The 24662-nt window shown below is 42.0% G+C and overlaps 1 protein-coding gene across 37 annotated transcripts in view; it reads right to left on the bottom strand.

Annotated features, from left to right (window-relative positions):
* Positions 1–24662, bottom strand: part of ANK2 (ankyrin 2) — a 277436-nt gene that overhangs the window by 51204 nt on the left and 201570 nt on the right. For all 37 annotated transcript variants that reach the window (XM_077176874.1, XM_077176876.1, XM_077176877.1 and 34 more), the window contains 11 exons: positions 24039–24137; positions 23627–23824; positions 21851–21949; positions 21227–21325; positions 19683–19880; positions 18584–18682; positions 18378–18476; positions 15680–15778; positions 13409–13507; positions 8128–8200; positions 1419–1563 (listed from right to left, as the gene is read on the bottom strand). In XM_077176874.1, coding sequence (XP_077032989.1) covers positions 1419–1563; positions 8128–8200; positions 13409–13507; positions 15680–15778; positions 18378–18476; positions 18584–18682; positions 19683–19880; positions 21227–21325; positions 21851–21949; positions 23627–23824; positions 24039–24137 — 1307 coding nt within the window. The remainder of the gene's footprint in view (positions 1–1418; positions 1564–8127; positions 8201–13408; positions 13508–15679; positions 15779–18377; positions 18477–18583; positions 18683–19682; positions 19881–21226; positions 21326–21850; positions 21950–23626; positions 23825–24038; positions 24138–24662) is intronic.

Here is a 24662-nt window from a genome sequence, read left to right as displayed (position 1 = left end):
TGAAGGTGACAGAAAATGGGACCATGGAGTTAGAAAGATGTCCTTCTTTCATTATTTCTCCCTTTAGAATTTTGCTGCATTTCAGTATAATTTTGCTTGACACAGGACTTAAAATAATTTTCATACAATACAAGTGAAACCGTATCAGTGACATGTCAGTGAGAATCTACTGAAATCCACTGACAAGACTTAAAAGCTAAAATATTCAAAATGGGAGCCTAACTTAAACTGGGGTAATACTTGCCTGCACAATCATTTCTATACAGCATCTTAAAACCTAAAAAACTCCCAAACTTTGCTACCATTGAGAGAATGAGAGGTTTTGATTTTAGGCATTCTGATGTAGTGCATAGACTTCCTCTGAGAGTTAAAAAGCCACACAGTCACTTTGTTTTCAGTGGACTAACTGTCTAAAAACCAACAGAGATTCCAGGCTTGCTGGACCTGAATGATGGGATTTACACATGCTGTGAGGCAAACCAAACTGTTTCCTGACATCTTTTGTTCCAGGAGCAATTCCCAGCCTACTCAAGTAAACAGAACGGATCCTACTGATTCCATTGAGCTTCAGAAATGCTGCCAGGATAACAACTAAGACTGGAAAATGAGATAGCTTCAAAACTCTGTTGCCAAGGTTTCAACTTTTTTCGTTTTCTTCCCTTTAGTGCACCCCAGTTCTAAAGGCAGTGAGTTTGGAGACAGTGCTGATTTCACCCAGGAATGCCTGGGTGGCTATTCTGAACTAGAAATGTGGAGGTTCATCTGCCAGCTTGAGCCTACACTTATGCTCACTAATGAAGTCTTTACTTTTGGGAAGGGAACTCCATATTTTTTGTAGAATATAACAACACTCAAAAAAAAAAAAAAAAAAAAAAAAAGAAAAGAAAATTAAATCAAAGCTGCATACATTTTTATTCCACAAAGAGATCTAGGCTTAAGTTCAATGTTTTAGATGTAAGCAAATCAGTATGTTGTCTGGACTGAACAAACTAATGTTTCTATTATTATTATTATTATTATAGTTGTGTCAGTAGGAGGACAAGTATTCTGTGTCCTGCTAATCCAACCATGAGGAACCAGAAAGAGCGGAGGTACTTGCAGACAATACACTCACTGCCAGCCCAATGCAGATGACCCAGTCCATTGCTCCTCTCCTGGTACCTTGAGCCAGCAAAGCACTCCAAAAAGTCAGCTCACCTGATGCTCAAAGCCCCTGTCCACCCATCCCCTGCTTGTGGCAGCAGGAGATGAGGGTGACCACCCCTTCCTCCTGCCAAGTGGTGACTGCCACACTGAGTGAACAAATGCTGAGCAGCACCCCAAGCAGAGAGACCCCACAGAGGGACTTCACACACTTACAGCAAAACAAGTTCTCATGCAGAAGTAGCATGAGAAAAGTTCCATATCCAGGCAAATACCTGTCTGAGCGTCCTCCTTCCAAGCTGTATCTCAGGTAGTTCATTCCATCCAAGAACTGGCTGCTTGGCAAAGAGTCATCTCCCAGCTCCCGGAGGTCTTCTGGCCTAAGGTACTCCCCTCCATCTCCTGTCATTGTGTCATCACCTGCAAATCAACCCACAAGCGATAAGTACACACACGAGTTTGATTCCATTGGCACCTCAGGATCTAACAGCTGGATGGCACAATGAACAGGAAGGCATTTTCCACTCAGGAAACACTGCAAACCACAAGCAATTAATGTATTTAATCAAACTGGCACATCAAGCAAGATATTTTGAAAGGTAAAATTAAAATCAAGGTGATTAATCAATTAGATTTCATACATTCATTTCTTGCTGTTGCACACACAGGCAAGGAGCACGCTTCTTTGCTATGCTCTAAAGCATGATCTTTCTGTTCTTTAATCCATTTCAGCTTTCTGGACACAGCTATGCTGCATCCCAGCCTGACAGTTTATGATTAAATATCACCACTTATTTGATTGTAATCTACATGTATTCAGACAAAAACTGCCTTAGGTCTTATAGTTGCAAAGGTTAACTTAAACCCTCTTCTATCCAAACTTCACATCATACAAGGCTCTGTCACCCATATTCCAAGATCCTTCTGTAATCAGCAACAAAATTCATGTTTCTTGAACATGGCAACATCCAGAAACTGGATGTTGGAAATAAGCTCACTTGCATAGATGGGAATGATCATAATTCATAATGAATCCCAGGCTAAATGATCATTTGTATCTGACACAGTAACCTTTATCCATATACTCTGAATAATGAAATTTAATCCTTTTTTTTTTAGGTCCAGCATTCTTTTCCCCAGGAAATTCTGTCTATATGAAGTCACAGTTTGCTTTTCCCCAGCAGACTAACAAAACAGATTCCATTGCCAAGCAACGTGTAGCTGTTTCTTTTCATTCCCACTTGCAAGATGCTTCCTCTCCACAGTTTGTGCCTGGATATTTCAGTCATTTTCCCTCTGGTAAATCACTGCAGTGTGAGCCTGCCAGAGGCTTGGTGTGACCCACAGAGCCACACAATATGACCCCAGGCCACCAAGAGCTTCATGCTTTCTCATTTGCTGGGCTGTGTGGGCAAACTGAGGCTCATTTTGATACTTATTTTCACAAAGCAAATCAAACTATTTTTTCTAGATGACATTTCAGCTAAGAAATAAATAATTTATTATTTGTCACCTAAAACTAAGTAAACTTTGGAGGGTTTAAGATTTTTATGCACACACAAATATTATATGTAAAAATGAGTCTTGAATCTTTTCAGTATAATAACAAAAAATTGAAAATTCCATCTACCCACATTAAGAGGGAGAAACTGGGCACAGTTTCACAGAAAACAATAAAATGCATTTAATCACTTCATGTTTCCTGTCTTCTGACAGATGATGCCTCCTGTTTCCTGGGAATGTCACATTAAAAAGCACAGGGCTTAGTGAAAACTTGGAAGATATTAAGGCAATGCTGTTAATCAAACAGTAAAGAGAATTTCAAGTTATATTTCAAATAAACTAGATAATGATAATCATGCCAGACATTCCATTTATCATAGAAACAAAGGCAAAATCTTTACCACTTTCATCACACCCACAACCTTTAAAAAAAACCAAACAAATCCAAAGTCTACTCTGATTTCAGCTTTGGCCTCTCATCTGAGAGATGTCAATAGTGGGGCTAAGTCATAGTATTTGATGTTATGGGACATCTGCAGACAGTAACCAGACCATGCACAGATATCTCAGAACAGCAGGCAGGGACTGAGGGAACTCCCCCCACGGCCTGTGCCCTCCATCTTCCTGTCCTGAGATGAATGCCCCAAAACCAGAGTGCCTTCTAGCATATGGAGAGAAAAAATAGGTCTTTAACTCTAAATGATTGCATGTTCAGCTGACCAAGGGCTTCCTGACACAGCAGATCTCACCAGATGGTTGCTTTGTGGCAATACAGGAGCTGCCCTTTTTCATCATGCCAGAAACAATCTGTCTGCCATCTCATTCCCCATCAAATTAGTGCCAGGAACATTTCCACCACTTACTAACCACTTTGTGACAAATATAACCTTTGACATTGATGGTTTGCATGCTCCATGGTTTGCAGTGGCCATCTATGAATTTGCAAAATTGCAAAATACAACTGCTGCATGAGAACTGTACTGGAATTTTTTCTCACAAAACATAGAGAAAATATAGAGAAAACTTTAAAATAAAATAATAAAGGAAAGGGAGCTGTGCCAAACTGCCAGAAATGGCTTTTAATAGATGTTTTTAAAGCCAGATACAGTTATATGAGTTTGCCAAGATTATTGTTTTCTCTGCAGCATGCAGATAAGTCTAAAGCTCACCACAGAAGCACTGCAGATGGAGAAAGGACAACTATGGCAATAGCAATTTTTATGGAATATATATTCCATACCTGCAGAGTTTCTCTGACACTTTGTTTGGACACTTTCAACTCCCTAAGTCAATCCTCTATTTAGTGGCCCTCACTAGAAGCTTCCCTGGATTACAGTTTGGGTAATGCTTTAACTTTGTTTCTTTTTAGCCAGCCGGGAAAGTGGGGTTTCACATGTGGTTTCAGATGTTGATACATGACTTAAAATTTATCATCACGTCAGCTATTGGGAGCTCAGGGCAGCACTCAGAATGGCATAAAGTGAAGCAAATTTCAAAAGAAGCACGCTTCTACTCTCAAGGATCTCTGGGGAGGGAGAGACACCTTGATTTTGTTTTCTTGCCTATTAACCCATTACCAAAAGAATTCCAGTTCTTGACCTTGGTATTTAGAAAGTTGCTATGTTGGATCTAGGTAAGAAACAATAAAATAACAAACTACGCCTACATCCCTAAGCCACCAAGGCTTTGCTTGTGTAAATCAGCATCCTGTGGCTACATTTTGTACTACTGGATACAAAGTGCTTTATTTAGAGTGAATTTACTCAGCGGTGCTATTCTAAATTTACTGTGTTTTAATGTGCAGCAATAGCAACCTTAGTCTATTAAGAACAATTCCTGGCTGCAACTTTAACTTCCGGGTTTAATTAAGGAAATTAAATTTTCCCACTAATTTAGATGCTTCTTCAGAGGAATTATGTGTGTGTATAACAGCAGTGGATTCTGCCTAGACTTAGCTGCTCATTTCTCACGCATATGCAGCAGCATTAGCTACTCCAAGGCCATGTGTGGGGGGGCACTCAGGAAATTTGTTGTTGTATTTAAGCACTGTGGGGGATTTTCTTTCTTATCAGAAATCTGATGCAGCCAGATATAGGATGAGTGTGAACTGCTTCCTCGAATCCAAGGTCACTACAATGCAGTAGTTCACAGACGCGACACCTTGTCCATGAGCTCTTTGCACATGACAACCTTTCTCTGCAATTGCGGTGTCAGCACTAATTACAGTTTGGTGTGAGTCAACTTTTCTGGTTGCCATCTCAGGCCATGCTGCTCCTGACAGTGGTGTTTCACCCTCTACTTCAGCCTTTCTATTCTCTTCTGCCTGCAAAAGTTGTCTGGCTGGAAAATAACTTGTCAGGACAAACAGATTCATTTTCAGACAGATCAGTTCTCTGGGCTGGGTCACCACATGGTGAAACATTTCTGCTGCCAGTATGGAGGATGTGGGCTAGCATGGCTGGAGCTTGACAACTTCTGCAGCAGCCAGAACTTTGTCTCAAGCAGACACTGAAACTACAATTTTGAAAATTAATTGGTGATGAGGAGGCTCAAAAAGAAACAAGTGAGAGCTCTTGACCATCCTGTTTTACTGGTTGTATTCTCTCTCTATAGCACTACACTTACTGCACTATCTCCCATGGGAGTCTCAAAGACAAACCACTGTTGGTTTGTGCAGCTCTTCTGGCACAAAAATGAGGCATGGAATGGATACAGAGGTGCATATTAATATATGGGGAAATAAGAAAGAAACCAGGCTTCTGCCTTTTCTATATTTTCTTCTGTGTTTACAGAGACTCAGTCCTAACAAAATATTTGCTTGCGCTTAAGTTCACTAATTCTGTAGACAAAATACATTTCACAAGATGCTTTGCAGTAATTTCCCTTTACTGCTCTAAGGGTTTCTCTGGTGCAAAATGCTTCTTTTGTGGTGACAGGTTTAAAGCAACTGAACTTAGCAGCAGTACAGCCAAGGCTGATACAAAGATAAAAAACTACGGAGCTTTTAGTGCAACTTCATCCACACTGAGCATTTCTGCTGGCAGGGATACATATTGCACAAACCACATCTGTAGTGCAATCCCCATGAGCAGGGATTCAATGCCATTTTAAATAAAAAATATAATGTGATTCTGTTCAAAGGGAAGATTTTGTTTTGCAGGTAACATGAAAAGTAAAGAATTCTGAATAAAACTTCAGTAGATAAACACAAAAAAGGGTGCAAGAAAATTGAAGATGAATTAGTGGCACTCTGTCCATTCAAGATATTTTAAAATAGGCTACCCAGTGCAGGACATTCCACACCAAGCTGAGCTATCTGATAGATAATTGTCTTTTATTTCATACTGCTCAGACTGTATGTTAACTTTGTTTTAGGAATACAAATGCTGTATTAACAACATGACAGCATACAATTATGCAACTGAACGATCTTCCAAGCAAAATGCAAAGTATTTATCATCAGTGATGAACATGCTACACTATGGGACCTGAAATACTTTGCTCAAGTACTTTTGTCTTCAACTTAATAATTATATAAATACAGCTGGCAGGTTTGCAGCAGCACATTGATTTATTTCAGGACATATTGTGTCACTTCAAAGAACACAGTGCCACAGAAACCTTACTGCTAGCCTCTTGTGAAGCTACCCCACCCCTAAATGGTTCATCCTCTCTATAAAACAAGTTCTGCAGCCTTCCTTTCCCCAGCTATTTAAAGTTACTGTGACAAGCCCCATCCACATTCAGAGTTCTTGCAGTGAATGTTAATTCAAAGCACAGGAGAGCATTAGTCATGCAGGACAGCCCCTTCAAGTTCTGCCAACACACTTAAGATATAGGTAATAAATCTGAGATTTTCTTCTTTTCCCTTCTTCCTCCCACCTTCATGAAATACACACTCAACCACACTTCAAAAGTAACAGAGAGAAGCAGTATTAGATACCCAAATTCTGCAAACATGTGTTGTTACTACACAAAAAAATAACAGTCTGAGTCAAACAAAGAGAGAAAGTCTGTAGGTCTTACTCCATGAACTCCTGCTAACAGCACCTGTGCCACTATATGCTTCCCCATCACTGAAGGGTTCCTCATCAGAGTTTTTAAAGGCTGTACAACACACAAATTGGTTTCAGAAAAAGGAACACCCTGCTTCTACTGGATTGATCCAGTAGAAGCAGGAAGACATACTAGGCTTTGTGGATTTAAAGATGATTCAATGGTAGATCAAAAGACTGGGAGAAAACTAAACAAGGTGAACATAGGGCAATAAGCTGTTAAAAGGTGATTCAATATAATAATTACACAAGCAGTTGAATGCTTCTTAATCAGAGACAAAGTAGCAAAATAATTTCGCTGGTCATGATGCAGCAGAAAATAATTGATTTTGAATCACACTTGTTTGTTTTTGCATTTTAAAACAAAAAGTTGCATCTGGAGTCTAAGCATCATATTTTCTCAAGAGTGTAACTCATTTATCAGCATAATTCCCATTTCTAAAAGCAACACAAGCACTTATAATTAATGAATACCATTAACTTCGTGCACCATTTAGAACCACAATTGCATCTGTTTTCTTTGTAAAAGAAAAGTACCAACCCTGTAAGCTGAGTTTCCAAATTCCCAGGACTTCTGGAAACTACAAATTATTTGTGTGAAATAATAACAACCACCATAAAATGGCACACATAGGTTATTGTAATATTGACACTCTCAGGTGTAAAAAGGAACATAGAAAATCCTTCCAACTGCATTTATATTTATTAATACTGCTGTGACTAAAATTTCTAAGAAGTCACTTGCGAGCCCTTAGAAAAGGGTGGGTTTAGTCCATTTCTGCAACTCTGAGCTGTATAAAAGCGTGATACCTTATCATTGCTCCCAGAAGGTCAGAGAAATTCCCTTGGGAGGAAGCTAAGTGGCAGGACACGTCTCCTATCTGTGTGCACAAAGGCCTCTGAAACCCAAGGGCTGAACTTATTGAGTGTTGTCACTTTGTATCACACCCTGTGTATCCCTGAGCTCCCCTGTGCCAAAAGCTCCCTCCAGGGAATGCTCTCCTCACCCTCCACCTTATGCATCTTCCACAAATGTTTCCAATTAGGCAGAACTCCTGGATATTTGTATCTGATACAAGTGGCACAGATCCAAAATATTTACTGCTCAGACTCCTCTTTATGGGAGGGTCAAAGCCAACTTTGGGACAGTTCTACAGTGAAATTGTAAAGCCTGGAGTTGGGAAATGGTCTCATTTGCCAATTTGGTTCAGATAAGCTTTTTCTGGAAAAGATATAGGGGTCCAGGATTTTACTTGGTTTCAAATTTTGGCATCTTTATAAAAATACCATGATGATTACATCATTTAAAAGAGAGCTTCATTACAAGCACAGCAAAATGAAGATGTGAGAGTATTCAAGCAGCTTCTTGAGCCTATAGAACAGGTTACATAGGTGATATGGAAGAGGAATTTACCAAATCACTCACCTTCTTCATCTGACACATCCAGGACCTCAGTCATTGTCTCAGGTACATTTAGCTTGTGCTTCTCTGTTACAGTCTGCAAAGACAGAATCATCAGTCAGGGGAGCAAAGTTTACAGCAGGGCATTTTCAACAGACAGCAGTGGGACATGCTGAGGCATTTAATCACGTTTCCCCTTCTCTTAACTTGCTTTTTCATCTTTATTCCAGAAACTCCTATTCTCAGTGCTGCATAAGGTAACATTTCTTCTGGCAGAAAAGTACAAAAACATAAGATAATGAGCTGGTCAGAGAAATAAAATTTATTTATAAATGGTGCATGTAGAACAATTCAGCTCAATGTTTCCAAGATGATTTTAAAATGAATTAGGTAATGTCTACAGAAGAGCTTGAGAAAGTTGTATGGGGCATATGGAAATTATTAAATTGTAAAACATTTGGAAATGAAGTTATGAATGATGTGAAATTTGTCAACTAAAAAAAGATGTGAAGGATTTACACAGATCACTTGAAACATTTCTTCCCCCTCTCAGAAAAAGGTGACTACAGTGCATATTAATTATATCCTTTTCATAAATCATGTATATTCCCCCTAAGCACATACACATCAGAGGGAAAAAAAAAGTTGTTTGAAGATTCTGAAACATCTTGTGCACCTAAAAGCTCAAAATATTGTGAATCAAAGCAAGTATAGACTGAGGAATAGTGGGAGGATTCTGGTTAGATATAAGAGCAGGAAAACACTGGAAGTTTGTTGGGGTTTTTAAAATATAATTTTATCTTATGTGAGCATAAGGATAGGTGGGATGGTGGAGGCTGATAACTGTATTTGGATAGGCCATATGGCTAGGAAACGTACATGGATAGTATTATGCTTTCTAGACATAGTAGGCCTGAGATTAGGTGGGTTCAGTGGAAGGTGAAGGCTGAGTAGAAGCTTAGGCAGAGGTAGGACATAAAGAAAGTTATAGGGTGGGAGCTATAATTTGTTGAGTCAAAATCAACCGTCTTAGTTAGACTAACTTTCTGTTATTCTGTTCATTCTAATCCGCCTTGAATTCATTCGTAGACTAGTCCTAGGGTAAGGAGGAGGATGAGTGAGGTTCAGGCTAGGGTGCTGAATTAAGAATGGATCTTTTTAGCATCCAGATTTGTACTGCAGAAGGAGATGAAGAACGTAACAAGAGGAACTACAGGAAGTGCAAATTGTCTGGAGGGAACTCTTCAGTGTGCTAGGATACAGGGGACAAAATGCCAAGGGCTTCAAAAGGAGCAGTGCTCAGAAATGCCTTGGTCACAACCAAAAGGTACACATTTCCCTGGCTCCTCCCAGTGAGCTGGGGAGCTGCGGAGGGCAGCTGGCACACGGCCCTTCAGGAAGTGTGGGAGCACAGTGTCCCTCTGGCACAGAGAGCAGTGCCAGGAGGCCACGTGTCCCCTTGAGCAACCCCCCTGAGGCAGCACTGCCTCCCTGCTGCACACACCGCCTATCGGGCATACATTAACATCACGTGTAAAGGAGCCAAACGTTTCATGGGAGGAATCATGAAATCAGCCAAACCATGAGTCCCTTATGCAATATTCTTTTGGGAAAATGCCCGCTGATATCAAGCCGTGAAGTCAATAGCAGCTTTTGTTGCACAAAACTTACTAGTTATTTCCTGATCCTGTTATATACTCCTCAGTTTCTAACAAACTGAAAAAGCTTTCTTGTTTATTGTAAAATGCTGCACTTTAATAAATAACTAAGTTACCAACCATGTAATTACTTTGGAAATTAGTTTTCAAAGTCTGCTTTACGTTTCTGAAATCTATTTAACTCTGACAGCAGTTCCAGTTCACCCTCCTGAGGTACAGGGAAAGAACAATGCCCTTTGCCTCAACTGGCAATCCTAATTAGGCTCCTAAATTCACTCTTCCCCATGAGTAAAAACAACTCATTATTTCTGTTGCAGCAGAACACATGTTCAGGTTTGAAAATTAGTTTATATTCACCGAATGGCTCCACCACCAGGACTGACTTTTCCCCCATATTCCCATGGCTTTCCTGGGATAGAAATGTCAGGCAGCAGTGGGGTGACAAGGCCAGTGATGACAGATGGGGAGGTGCTGTCACTCAGGTGGCACTGACTCTGTCTCCTCAACACCAGAGTTAACAATTGAGTTGAACAATCAGCTAAGTAAAAGCACAAACTGCAGGTAGAGAGGATCACTGTCCACCTTTTTATCTCCCAGGTAACCAAGTTTTATGGACTACTACATCCATCTATTTGTTGCTTAGGATTTTATAGGCCTCCATATAAAAATCTGGTCTCTAAGGCTTGCAGGTATTATTATCTATTTACAGGGAAGCAAGGATACTTTACTGACTTCCTGGCTTTCTCAGGAGTAAGAAAAAAATTACTTCATAATTTAACAATTGAAATAAAATTTGGAAAAGAGATTCAAAAGAGTGCACATGCACATTACAGAACAAAAAATCTTCATTGCCGATTTTGGAACACTGAACTCAGCAAGAATCATTAATTCTAATCCCAACAACTTCTGTTGGGAATTAATGTTTTTAAAGGAACTTCTAGTGTGACATTAGAATTTTTTTAATTGATAGGCACATCAAATTCTCTCAAAATTTAAAAACCATATCTAACCCCATGAATGGCCCACATGGAAGACTGCTCAGTGTGTATTTCTCAAACTCCCTATGTTTAGTGAGAATACCATGATGGAGTTTACTTAAGGTTTCTGTATTTGAGAATTTCATTGTAAGGCAAGATTTCACTGGGTGGCATAGAATAATTCCAATATATAATTCAGGTATGTAAACCCATATATGCTTTCAGGAATGACTTACTCAGAGCAGCATACTGCAAACAACCTGAAAGCTCCTCATATATTAATCTGTCCACAGGAAGGCTGTGCTTGCTTGTATAAATGGCCCCAAACTTAATTGCATAGCAAACCTCTGAAAATCCAGTTTATTCTCATTTCCTATTGCCCTTTTATCTTTCAGTAAAAAATGTGCATTTTATTCTCCCTATTGCTACATATTCATGTGGCTCCACTAATAACAGCACTAAGGCAAGCAAGAGGAAGGTTTGTTCCAAGTTAGAGCAAAGAAAGACTTTGGCACTGGAGATCTTTTCCTCATCTCGAGTGGCAGTGACTTGCATATCAATCACGCATGGGGCTGTGTACCATCCTCGTGCAGGGCTCAGCCCAGCCTCACAGGATGCGGTAGCCATGGTGACAGCACCTTCTCTCAGGCTCAGCACTGCCCTCAGCTCTGGCCACACCAACCTCACCATCTGGGGAACCTGACTGCAGGGAGCACCTGCTATCAGCTCTCCTTTGCAGGACTTGTTCTACATTATGTTTAATCAACATCCCCCCCTTAAACACCACCATTCCATACATCCCCCTAAGGTACAAGGGTTAGATGTGTTCATAGCTGGAGAATGTGAGTTATGGAGGGCTCCCACCTGACTTTCCAAGTGTGCAGACACAGATCAAGATTTCAGATTTCTCTTCTGTGCGAGCACTAAAGGTCAACCCTGCAAGTACGTTTCAGTACTTGATTCAGTCCTAAACCCCAGACATCAGGGATCTGGTAGAAAATACCATTAATCCTCAATGTTTAAAGAAATATTTATCCAAAGTTAATAGTTCACATGTGTCCTTTTGTTGTGCAATTCCTATTATTTCAAATATCTAACACCTACATGAGACAAGGTCCAAAGCTGCACAGTGAAACATCGTGGAAATGAGAAAGGAAGTTACTGCTTTTATCAAGCAATAAATCAAAAACCTGTGCTAGGACACAGCCCAGAATATGTGACAAAGGCATCCTATGAAGCTTAAAAATATAAAAACTAAAGTTTCTCAAAAAAATTTCCCGAGGTTTTATTTTTCTAAACTTCTGATTAGATACATATGTGTTTATGCACGTACATGTGTGATGTGCTGTATGATTAAACAAGAACATGAAGTAATAACAACAGAGGCACGCAGTCTTTATTAAGAGACTTCTGGAATTACGCTGGAATTCCTATTCCAAACCTGACTCAGCCTGATCTTTGCAGGTCATTAAAAAATTATGACTTATTCTATTTGTAACCTTATGCCATGTTATCTTTATTGCATCTTCCTTGGTTCATATCAAGTGGGATTTGCTGTCAGCATGCAACAAAATCAAAATTATATTTCCATTTCTTTACAATTGATTTTGGACTTCTCCTCTTCTAACCCTCTCCATGACTGAGTAGTGGCATCTTTTTAGTAACCTACAGATTTTTACAGCTCTGAGCCCCTAAATATCATCTAGAGCTGTTGGAGTTTCTAGACTGTTAATGTTGCATTAAAAAAAAAAAAATTAACACCAAATCAAATAAAATGAAAAAACATCACCTTACAGCAGTGTTTCAAGATAAATGCAGTAATCAAGACTTAAATAAAATCAAATTTCTTAAATTATGCACTATTTCTAATGTTCTCCCTTCCTACCTGCTATGACATTTGTAGATGGGAGGTAAAAGTGCAAGAAGAGAAAACCTTCTCCTCTCAGAGTGTCCAAAAAGATCAGCTTTTCCTGGCTTAAAGCTGCAGTACCACCTTGCTGATGTTCAGCACACACCGTTCACCAGTCCTGATGTGAAAATACAGACTCCAAGAGTGTGGAGCACTGAGAGAACTGAGCCCATAAGGAAAGATTCCTATGCATTTTGGAAAACAGGATCTGTTTGAACTGGAAATGACTTGAGTAAGAAGATGATGGATGTGATTCACAGCCATCCAGTGAGCATCATTAGGCTTGGCTCCAGGCCATGGCTGGTGCGGTCCAAATGTAGAGATGCTGCAAGGATTGAGCCTCAGGAGGTGTCAAAAGTGCGGAGACATAAGGCCAGATGGGAAAGGAGAGGTGAAAAGACAAACAGAGAAATGGCAGGATCTAAACAATAGTGCACAAACTTCAGGAAAGTTTGGTTTTGGAGCTCAGACCCAGGCGAGTGAAACAAGTTTCACTCTGACTTGTTATTTTCTGTCGGTGTGCACACAGACTTTGTTCCCTAGCTCAGGGGAGCCTGTTGTGCACACACTTCCACATGCTCATAAGATACGCTCAAAGCACTGTAGCAAAAATGCAACAGAAAGGGAAGGGGAGGGGGGGGGAGCTAAAACTCCCCAAACAAAACAGAAAAGGAAAGAGATGCATGGAGAGCTTGAGGGAAGAGCAGAAAGACAACACTCTGAGTAAAGAAGAGCCACATCTGAATGCATGTGCAACTCACAGTTGTGGTGGTGGTGATCTCCTCTGTGACAACCTTCAGCGTATCGACCACAGAGATGTATCCCAGGCGCCTGGCGATAGCTAAGGCTGTGTTACCATTCTGCAGGGAACAGAGGGGGGGAGAGCGCTGAGAGAGAGGGAGGATTGTGATGTGAACCAATGAGATCACTCTCCACACTGCATGAGCCAGCATTTCCATCCAAAACAAGGCACAGCCTAGGAAAATCACGTCTTTTTACCGTTACATCTGACTCTCTCTTTGTAACTTCTTTAAGACTATAGCCCCAATTGCCATGGTAACACAACACACTCACATCTGCCAGCGATTCCAAATACTACAGCGCTGTATGGTTTAACCCTTCAGGGCTCACGTTGCACTATGCAGCCTCGCTTGCCTGCATAAGTTTGGGGGTTATTTTGCAGAAATACTCTTCTAGAAAGTAAAAAGTATTTTAACTTTTTACAGTTTCACTCCCAGTTGAAACTGTTATACCTTGACCAGGTATAATTGCTTATCTGGGGAATACAAAATTACAGCTGTGATGTCCACATATACTCCTATTCTTTCACATGACAAGAATGTACTTCCATTAACAGTTCACAAAAGCTAATGATTTAACAAATACAAGCCACAGAAGGCTTGGGGGTGAAGAATATAGCTCCATTTAAATACCTTTATTTGCAGTTTGACTATTCATAACATGTCATTCATCAAAAGGACACTAAAATAATTTAGCAAGAGTTTAAGCTATTTATCCTCATTTCATCTCCTGGAACACTGGCAGTCCACAGTCCCATGTCACTGAGCTTGGGGAGGGGAGGAAGGGATGTGTTCCATAGTTCTTTGCAAAGAGTTCTACACAGAATTGCTCCACGCTCTTTTGCGCTGAACCAAGGGACAACATGCTGGTCTCCTGTGGAATCATGGACTGTCACTGTACCACTCTTTGCACAGAAATGATTGCTCTTGTGACCCCACTGCACCATGTGCAGGATTTATCAGCCTGAGGGCTCTCTCTTCTTCAGCAACAACTTCGGTTATCTATAATTTAAACTCTTCTGTATTAGTCTAGCTCAGCCACCCTGAAGCAACACTGAGTTTGTGGACTAGCACAAATGAACACAAAATGAACAGATTAGCATCTTCACAGCACAAATAATTTGACTGTTACTTCACTCGCACATTAGTTGCTCATCCACCACTCCCATATCTCCCTGCCATATGTCTCAGGTTGAAATTCTCTCTTATCTCAAGCCAGAGGTTGCTCTGTGGGGACAAGGACAGATCAAGTATCTGAGGAAGCAGCCAACTGTGCAGCAAAGACACACCCCTAAGGCTGCTTGGACTTGGATTAGACCTGGGCATGACAGTCCCAGTGTGAGGACTGAAATCAAGTCAAGAGACCCTCAGCTAAACACCCCAAACAGTGGGAGTGTTTAACTGAGCAGCCCCAGAAGCTGACTGCAGTGGTCTCTCACTTGCTGACCCAGTGCACAAACTGGGATTTTGGATAACTTTCACACAAGATTACTCCACATGATTGTTCCAGGATCAAACATGGTGCCAGTGCTGATTTAAGCACACAAACTAAAGGCATAGGGAAAATTGATCCACTCTAGGGAATGACAGCAGTTTTGGACACTCTGGGAGTGTTCTAATGATTACCCAATTAGAGGTGACTAGTAACAACATCAACATGAAATAGGACAGTTGCATTCCTGGCTGGCTGACTGCAGAGAATGAGCTGTGCCAGGAGCTATTGACACTCTTTGAGGAGGTATTAATTTCACTGAGTTCACTGAGGTAAACTCACTAAGAAACTGAAATCAATTCAGTGGATTGAGGGACATAAATCTGGGTCTAAATAAAAAACAAACAAACAAATAAACAGAAAAAAAACCCCAAAAAACCACCACCAGGTTCTGAACTCCCCTTGATTTTTAAGGAAAACTCCTTCTGAAGACATCAATTTCCAGAGAGAAGTGTTGAGGCAAAGGGAAAGTGAACGAGCCTGGCACAGAAGCTATGGCCAGCCAGATCCTGCAGCTCAGCAATCTGCTTCTCTGCCTCACATTTAGCTTAGTGCACAGCTAGGTCGGATGTGACTACCTTAAGAGGATAAGGAAGAGCAGAGGAAATTACATTTCCACATATGACAACCAGCTGTATGAGGAATACTTTCACCAAAATAACAGCCTGCTCTCGAGCCCTAAGGAAGGCAAGAAAAGAACTGTGCAGGGAAGCAAGTTTGCAGGGGCAGATCAGCCTTACCGTGGTGATGGCGTTGGGCTTGGCCCCGTGCTGCAGCAGAACGTTGATGATGTGAGTGTGGCCTTGCTGAGCAGCCTGGTGCAGAGGGGTGTACCCATTCTGTTATCCACGGCGGTGACAGCAAAAGCAAACAAAGAACAAGAGCCAATCATTAGATCAGACATTTCACTTTGCTCCGTTCTGCTCCTTTTGAGATATTTCAAACATAAATTATGACACCAATTGACCCAAAAATAATAAACCTTCAGTAATAATTCTCCTTCCCCAGAATAATGGAAATATCAAGGAAGGTAATATTCTTTTTCAAAACTAATTTCTCTCATTCTCTCACAATAAAGGAAATCCATGAAAAGACATTTCTCCTTTATTTTCTAGATCAGAAGGAACAATGAGGAACAATGAAGTTTAAAGGGGCATGTTGAGGGCATAGAATCATAGCTGAGGCAGAGAACATTGCTCTTCCTCTCACATCCTAGTTTTCAACAGAGGGCCCAAGGTTTGCCTTTAAAATATCTGAGTCTGTTAAAAAAACACATCATTTTTAACAGCAGTGATTAAAGGCTGTTTGCTTTTTAAAAGGCTAAAAACCTGTTATAAACCTATATACCTGTTACAAATGTCAATCAAGTTTAGCTTCACTTTGCCTCCAAGAGGCTGGACCAAGATGTAATTACACTTAGGAATTTGTACTGCATGTCTGCCTTAACAAACAGGCTTAGTTCAAGATACTCATCTGCTCCAGTGGTTTGTTCTCGTGTCACACAATACAGAAACATAACCAAATTGTGCTTAAGCTGGCTGATCTGAGATGGTATTGTGTGAGTCCAGTCAGGCAATTGGCTTTGAAAGCAGGCAGAAAAGGAACTGGAAGAAAGCCGTGGGTTGATCACACTGTACACTTATGTAAAGCCTGGGGCAGGCTCTCAAAACATGCTCTGAAGACTTATCTCTGCTGCAAACAAACAGATGCCAGTAATGCTTTGCACTGCTAATCAGAAGGTGATCATCCAGAACTGTTACAGTCCTTATACTGACAACACATACAGTTCTTATATGTGTGGACTGCTAAAACTACTGCTTACTGTAGGTTCTAGTGGAAAGCAGATTCACCACCTTTGCTTGAATAGCATAGTCCTTCAAAAAGAGAAGCCATGTGTTCCTTGCACCAAGCATTGTGCAGGCTTTCTCTAGTGAAAGCTCAAGTTGCAACAGGTGTTATTCATTCTTTAACATGCCTATCCTGAATCCAGGATTTATTCTTTAAACTGAGTCCACAACATCAGCTGACAGATTGCCAGTATTTTTAGTGGTCCCTAGGTGTGAGATTGTGGAGAACCGCTTCCTGATACAAACTTGCTGACTAAATGAAACTATTCTAAATAAGTAAAATACCTGGGTGAATGGATTCATAATCTGTCCCAGCAGTCCTTTAAACAAAAAGAGAGACCTAATCCTAAAGACACAATTTTGTCTCTCCCTTGAGTTAGCCTCCAAATACCTCATGAATGTCTTGGCAGCTACAGTTTGGATCCCACTAGTGTCTGCTTTATTAATTCTCATCAGCTGTTTTTCTAGCAGTGTTGCCTGTCCTTTTGGAATCCCTGAGTTTAGCCCATTGATTTTGGGTGATCCCATGAGGGATGGGCCAGAATCTTTTATTTATTTGCTTGGATTTTTCTTACCACATTGAGTTGTGACCACAGCAACAAAATAATGATACTTTGAGAAATGACTCATCCCATAGGTCCCAGCTGGGGACAGGGGAGCTGACCAGAGGAACAAGCAAACTACAAACCAGTGATTTTGATGGGATTTTAAAGACACTCTCAGTGGCCTGCTTCCTGTTGGTCCCATCCAGCTTGAATCCAGCAGCCAGGAATTGCCTGAGGTGAACATTAGCCAAGCTGGAGCTCTACAGTTCCTGAGTTAGCCTTTTCTTTCTGATAAGGGTGACGTGATGATTTCTGGGATGCAACACACTGTTGCTGACATCAGAACCTCTCTTTGTATTCTCAGCAGTTACACAGCTTTTACTACAAATGCATCCCATTCAGCTGGTGTGCCCACCAGCTTATCCCTGGAGAAACTGTTGAAGTCCGTGGGCTTTGTTCTGACTTTGGCTTTAGGCAGTCAGGCCCATTTCAGTGTATCTGGTCAGATTTCAGCATAGCCAGATTCCCCTCAGAAAACCCCAAACTCTCCTTGAGTAAACCACATTCCCTTACCACAGCTGCTTCCTCTCCCAGAGTCATCCCACCCACACACTGAACAGCGGTAACTCTTCCCACTCTTCTCCCAGCATATTGGAGAGAACTGGCATCACCCTGAAAGTGTCTGAATTGTTACTTGCTAGTTTGGCAGCACAGTGGTATTACAGTGCTGTAAACCATGTGGTTTAAAATGAGAGCAGGAACAAACTTTAATTTGTTAGTTTGCAAGTAATAAAAAAAAGAAAAACCAATGAAATGGATTGTCTGTGTTGTTTTTTCATACACACAGAGTTATCTGGCTTTTCTTTCCTGAACACCACACCATGAGATGGAGCAGACAGAGGGCATTCCATTACAGCTACCACATGTTGATACCTCCCCTGCCATGGTTAGAGCTCCCAAGGGAAAAAGCACGTATGTCACGTAGGAGTGCTGTGTTACCATGTTCAGAATAAAGAGCAAAAGCAAAGCAATGGAAAATTCTTTACCTTTGTTTTAGCATTGACATTTGCTCCGTGCTTGAGGAGAAAATTCACCATTTTGATGTTTCCATAGTGACAGGCCACAATTAAAGGTGTATAACCAAGCTACAGGAGGAGAACAAAGAAGTAAAACTGCAAGCTCAGTGGAACATTCCTTGGACAAGGGTAGCACCCTTTGGCACGCTGGAGACAGCAGCCACTCTGTGATTTACCTTTGTCTGAGCATCCTGGTTTGCACCATGTTTGGTGAGTATCTCGGCTACATTCACTTTATCCTCTTGAGCTGCAAGGTGTAAGGATGTCAGTCCAGCCTGGAGATGGAATATAACAGGTAAGTAAACTAACAGATAAAAGTAAGAATAAAATCCTACTTTAAATAAGGAAAAATCTAGACTTCCCTGCCTCTTCATCTTTAAAACATGATCAGACCCTAAGTGTAGCTTTTGAGTATGGGTGGTGGTTTTAAACAAAGTAGAGTCAATGTTGCTCCTGTTCCAGCTGACGAACAGCTCCAAACCAATTACATCACCATAACCATAGAGGAAAACTTTAAGGCATGAATGCTCAAGATTTGCTACAATAATGTAATTTGGGAAGCTGAGAATCACATTAATAAAATGTGCTTCCCACTCTTCAGACAGGAAGAAGAACCTTGACAGCTGCAGGCACAAGCCAGATGAAGACATTAACTCCAGAAATAGATCCCATTCAAATGCCAGGGAAAAGGATGCAGCCTTTAACTGACAGCTCACTGTGATCACATGCAGCACTTTCCCGTGAACAAGGCACTGAACAAATTTTGTAGAAGAAATGAAAATCTCCTTGTTTTTATTAGCAGAATATAGTTACTCCGTGCAAGGAGATACCAGAGTCTTCTATTCTAACTTGAGCAGAAGCTGCAGGCTTTTCACCTGCATAAGTAAGATTTGCAAATATCCCTGGATAAACCCAGTGACCCATGAAGATTTATAGTAGTGGTTTGGGTTTTTTTTTTGATGACCTTGTTTTCTGTACAAAAGCTGTTAGGCACAATTAATGAAAAAAAATTTGGAAAGGTCTTCCATAGAATTTTTCTTAGTCTACTCCAGTAATATGATTGTTTTTTTATTTGCCAGAGAAAGTAAATTTCTTCACTTACCACTGAAGGATAAAGACATGAAGAAAAGAGCCTTTGTAGGTGAGAGCACTGAATTATTTCAGACTGGAGCTCTCAGGTTTCTAGTATAGGTTGTTAAACCCACCCACGGACACCAACGTTGCATCTTACTGGATACTCCCACCCATAATACTTTGTTTCCAATTGTGAGTTACCTTTGTTGCCACGTGGATGTTGGATCCTTTCTCCAAAAGTAAAGTCACCATGTCAGTGTGACCTTCCTGGGAGGCCAAATGAAGTGGGGTGACTCCCTGCTTGGTCAAAATGTTGGTCTCAGCCCCGTAGTTCAACAGAGTGGTAGCTATCTGCATCTGGTTTTTCTTGGCAGCAATATGGAGAGGAGTGTATCCATTCTGACACCAGGCAGGAAAAAAAACGGAAAATAAAGTTACCACAACAGCCATGTAGGCCTAAGAAGTCAGGCACCATAAAACAGTATTATTTGATGCTATGCCTGTTATTAGAGATGAGAGTTCATTAAATTTTCAAGGCCAGACATGTCCCACATGGCCCTGCTGTTGTGTTGCTTTGTCCATCTGTTATTTTCGCTGCCTAAACCAGAACAAAGCCAGCCCTCACCAGGATGGGCAGGACTGTTCCACCAATACCTTCAAATTAGTCTGAGTTTGACACCTACATTTTGTACAACCAATGTCACAAATAATCCCTTTTGAGTGGTGAGTGACATTGCCCATGATGACTGATGGGTGTACACCCTTCATCACATAATGCTTTTTTAGAGCACATGAGTAGAGACGTGTTTGCATATGAAATTTTGATACATGTGTCAGTCACAGGCTGGAAACAGCAATGGAGTGGAATGGTTTTGTGATTAATTCAATCATTTAAGCACAGAAGAATGGCACTTTCTGGCAATAAGACAACTTCCTAATTGCTTTATAACACATTGTGAGGGAAAAATCCCAGGTGCCAGCACACAGGTCCTGTGGGGGGTGCTTGGTTGGGTTGTCCTGTGGTTGTTTTGTTGTGTTTTTTTATGTTTCCCAAACTATCCTGCTTCCCATGCACTGCCATGGAAACCACATTCCCAATACAATCCCTGAGCATTTCCTGAAAGCCTGTAGATCAGAAGCCTTGCACAGGGCAGGACACTATCTGGTGTTGCACCCATCTCGTCACCATTTTCCCCTTTTAGCAGCTTTTGCTTTACACAGCAATAGCACGACACCACTCCTAACCCTGGAATGATCTGTGTGCATGGTCAGAATGCACATTTCTAAAGTTATTGCGAATATTATGTAATAGTGGGGTGACTTCCAACTGCAACCAAAGCTCTGACAGAGCTGAGTCCCCTCAGGGCTCCCCAGTGCCCCCTCAGAGCTCCCCTCACCTGCACAGTGATACCACAACGCCACTCCTAACCCCGGAATAAAATGTTAAATGTCATTGCTAACATTGCACAATAGTGAAGTGACTTCCACCTGTGACTAAAACTCTGGTGGGACTGACTCCCCCCAGCGCCAGGGTTCACCTCAGGGCTGCCCTCACCGACGCAGCGATACCGCGACACCACTGAAATTAACTCGAAATTAACTCCCCTTGTGCTCATTCCCTGTCTGCCTGGCCAGAATATACATTTTTTACATCGTTGCTACCGCTGCGCAGTAATAAATGGCCCGGCGGCCCTGCCGGGGCCGGCTCCCCCCGGGCTCCCCTCATGGCGGGCGGGCGGGCTCACCTTGGCGGTGGCGTGAGGCGAGGCGCCCTTCTCCAGCAGCAGCAGCGCCACCTTCTGGTTGTCGTAGTGCGCCGCCACGTGCAGCGGGGTCAGGCCGTTCTGCAAGGGCGGCGACGGCGTTAGCGCGTTACGGGACACCGGGGACACGGGCGGGAGGAGACCCGGGTGCGGTGGGATGGAAGGGTTGGGGGGCTGCAAGGGACAGAGGGGACGGGGGAGAGGCAGTGGGGATGGACAGCAAGGGCATGGCAAGCAGGTGGCTGTTAGTGGGGAGAAGCAACGCACCAGGCGAACCACAGTGGCAGCCGCTGGCTTTCATCACCCACACCAGGGGATGGTGGGGCTTTGGCCCTATGTTTATCCATTGGGAATTTAGGTAGCTTGATGGAACCCGTGCTTCCTGAGCCAAAGACACATACCTGCCCTCAGAACAGCCATGCACCCTCCTGCCATGAACCCAAACTCAGCATGCTGGGTAGGAGCATTCAGCCACCACCCAGGAGAGACATGACCCCAACAAAGCCACAGCCACCATGCAAAAGAAGCTGCAGCCTTCTTAGGGTGCAATTTTCACACAGTTCTTCCTTAAGGAAAGGTTTCTGACTTTTTCTTCCCCAGCAGTACCTTGCCAGCAGAATCAGGACAGGCACGGCGCTGCAGCAGGAGCTTTGCCACTTCCAGGCTCCCGTATTTGGCTGCCACATGCAACGGTGTAAATCCCTTCTGAAAAATTCCAGGAGATAAAAACCAGATGGTTTGTGTTAAAGGTCATGCTGACATCTCTTGTCTAAGAACTATGTGTTAAGCACCTACTCTTCAACCTCAGAATTGATAACTGAACCTAGAAAGAGCAGCCTCTCTTGAAAGCACTATGAGAAGTACAAAATACAAGAAAATACTTTCCCTTTTATTATTCTTCCCTATTTATGTACTCTCAGGCTGGCAGACATTTTATCTGATACAGACTGTACCAGCAACACTCACTGCATGGGGGCAATGAAGGCACTTCTTCAAATTTACACCCCAAACCAGCTGCACCTTTTTTTGTTCCATGATGACAGCTTTACAAGTATTTCCTGCAGCAGTCATTGCCAGTAACAATGAAACACCAATTAAATTGATCAGATAAATCCTCCAAACTCTAATTCCCTTCCTCCAGAAGGGTTTGTAAAAAATTATTTGTACTTGCATTTGTGTATTCATACAGTCACAAAGTTCTACTGAAGCTAAAAAGAGCCCTTCTCTTTGCCTGTTTTAATTAAAAATTTGGTAAGGAAAGCTCATGGATGTATGACAGTAGGTGGCAGCCTGCACTGCTGCCTGACACTAATTTTGGGAAGCTGCAATGACCTATTTGCCTGGCACATAAGTCATGTTTAATGTTTATTATCATTATCATTTAGTTCCATTAATCCCACCTCAGAAAGAGTTTATATTGGGTAATCTCAAACATTTTCAGTTCACAAATCACAAGTCTATAAAGATATTATCTAGTGGGCTCCATCTTCTCCTATTCATAATTATAGAATGTTCCTGCAATACTAATTGCCATCAAGCAATATGGGAAATTAGGAAAGTATTTAGTGTATTTTTAGCCATTCTAATGTGATTTAATAGCTGGATAAAAGGAGAAGAGCAAGCCCTTCCAGTAATCCATGGATCATAATTTGAAAATTGCTGGTTTAGTCTTTTAAACCCTGGAAGACACGTTGTTGTTCATAAACATGTTTTAAGCTCCAGCTGTAAAACCAAGGGTACTTTTATAAATAGCAAAAATTACATGATTCTCACTTATCAAATGCTTTAAATTTGGAAAAGATATCTTGATACATCATTCTCTTCACAGCTATCTACTATCTTACATATTCATCTCTCTGTTAGTAATCTATTGGTACCATTTTTGGCTAAAAAACTCACTAGTGATTCTGGAGAGCATTTATTTCACAATCCCAGACAAAATGTCCTGTTGTGTCACATGACATCTCATTTTAGAACCACTGAAAATAGATCCAGTATTCGATGAGACTGGGCAGATGCTGACTTCTGTGTTTTAGGAACATTCCTTTCAGCTAGCACAGGGCAGAATTATTCTGCTATTTAAGTAAATAACGTATTGAAGAATAAAAGTAGACCTGTTCATAAAAAATGTATCATTGCCATTTCCCTTTTTTTTTTTTTTAATTCTGCCAATAAAAACTGTGCTTATAAGGGAAAGAGAGAAACAAGGACATTTTAAACCTGCATTTGGCTTCAGTGGCAACCAAACCCAATTTTAGATGACAGCAAAGTCGAAATTTGATTAGCTCATGATACATCACTCCAGCCTACTGGATTGTTGCCAATTAAATAAGAAGACAACAAAAGGGCCCAAACTGCTTCAGTTCCTCAGTTTAGCCTTACCTTGGTGGACATGGAGTGTGAGGCACCCGCCTCGAGGAGCACGGAGGCGACATCGAGCTGCCCCTCGCGGGCAGAGATGTGCAGTGGGGTGTAGCCATTGGTGGTGGCTGCGTCGGGGTGTGCCATGTGCTGCAGCAGCAGCTGCACGATCTCTGTCTTGCCCAGGCGGGAGGCGATGTGCAGCGGGGTCTGTTCTTCCTACAACTCAAATCGAGTGGGTCGTTAGTGCTAGGGAGCCAGCCTGAGCCCAGCATCCTCCTGGGTCCCCACACACCTTCCTATGCATTTCTCTTGCAGAGTCATAGGAGGTGATAGCAGAAAAAATGGAGTAATGGAGGAGAGGAGGGTGGTGAATGATTCCTTCAGCCGTGGTTTTAAGAGAAAAAGAAAACATTGTAAGCAGAACACCTACCCTGGCTCGGGCATCCACCAGGGCCCCGTTCCTCAGGAGGCAGCGAACCACTTCCACCTGCCCAGCACGTGCTGCCATGTGCAATGCAGTTTCTCCACGCTGCAGGAAAGCAAAAGCATTTCAGTGTCCTAAACTTCCATGAAGAAAGATCGTTGCCAGTGCCAGTCCCACTCATGACAACTGGTGCTGAGACCCATCCTTCTGCCAGCTGAGACTCTGGCTTCAGCTGCAGGGCAGGGTGTAAATACATGTGGCTGTACCTGGAATGCCTTGGTTTGCCATCTGGACAATCCAAGACTCAGGCACTGAGAGACAGAATGAAAATCCTGGCTTAGGAAAAATTCTGTCAGATAGACTTGCCCTGGTCACATATTCCCCTCAGCTTTCTACGTAACAGAGCATCAGCTCATGTGCTGCACAGGAGATGAGAGTACACTGAGCTGTGTGTCTCAAGGGATTGCACGGCACAGGAGCCTCAAGATGGAAGGGGATAATTTTCCATATGGTCCCCTCCTGCACACTGTGTGGAGCTGGCAACATTAAGAGGCCTTGCAACGGCTGAGGACAACTCAGCCAGCACACGGAATGTGTTAAATCTGCACTCAGCAGTGTGGCTCTGTCTCC

This window comes from Agelaius phoeniceus, chromosome 4 (assembly GCF_051311805.1).
Source record: "Agelaius phoeniceus isolate bAgePho1 chromosome 4, bAgePho1.hap1, whole genome shotgun sequence".
Classification (NCBI taxonomy): domain Eukaryota; kingdom Metazoa; phylum Chordata; class Aves; order Passeriformes; family Icteridae; genus Agelaius; species Agelaius phoeniceus.
Note: the sequence above shows the minus strand (reverse complement) of the source record. Positions and strands in the feature narration are given on the sequence as shown.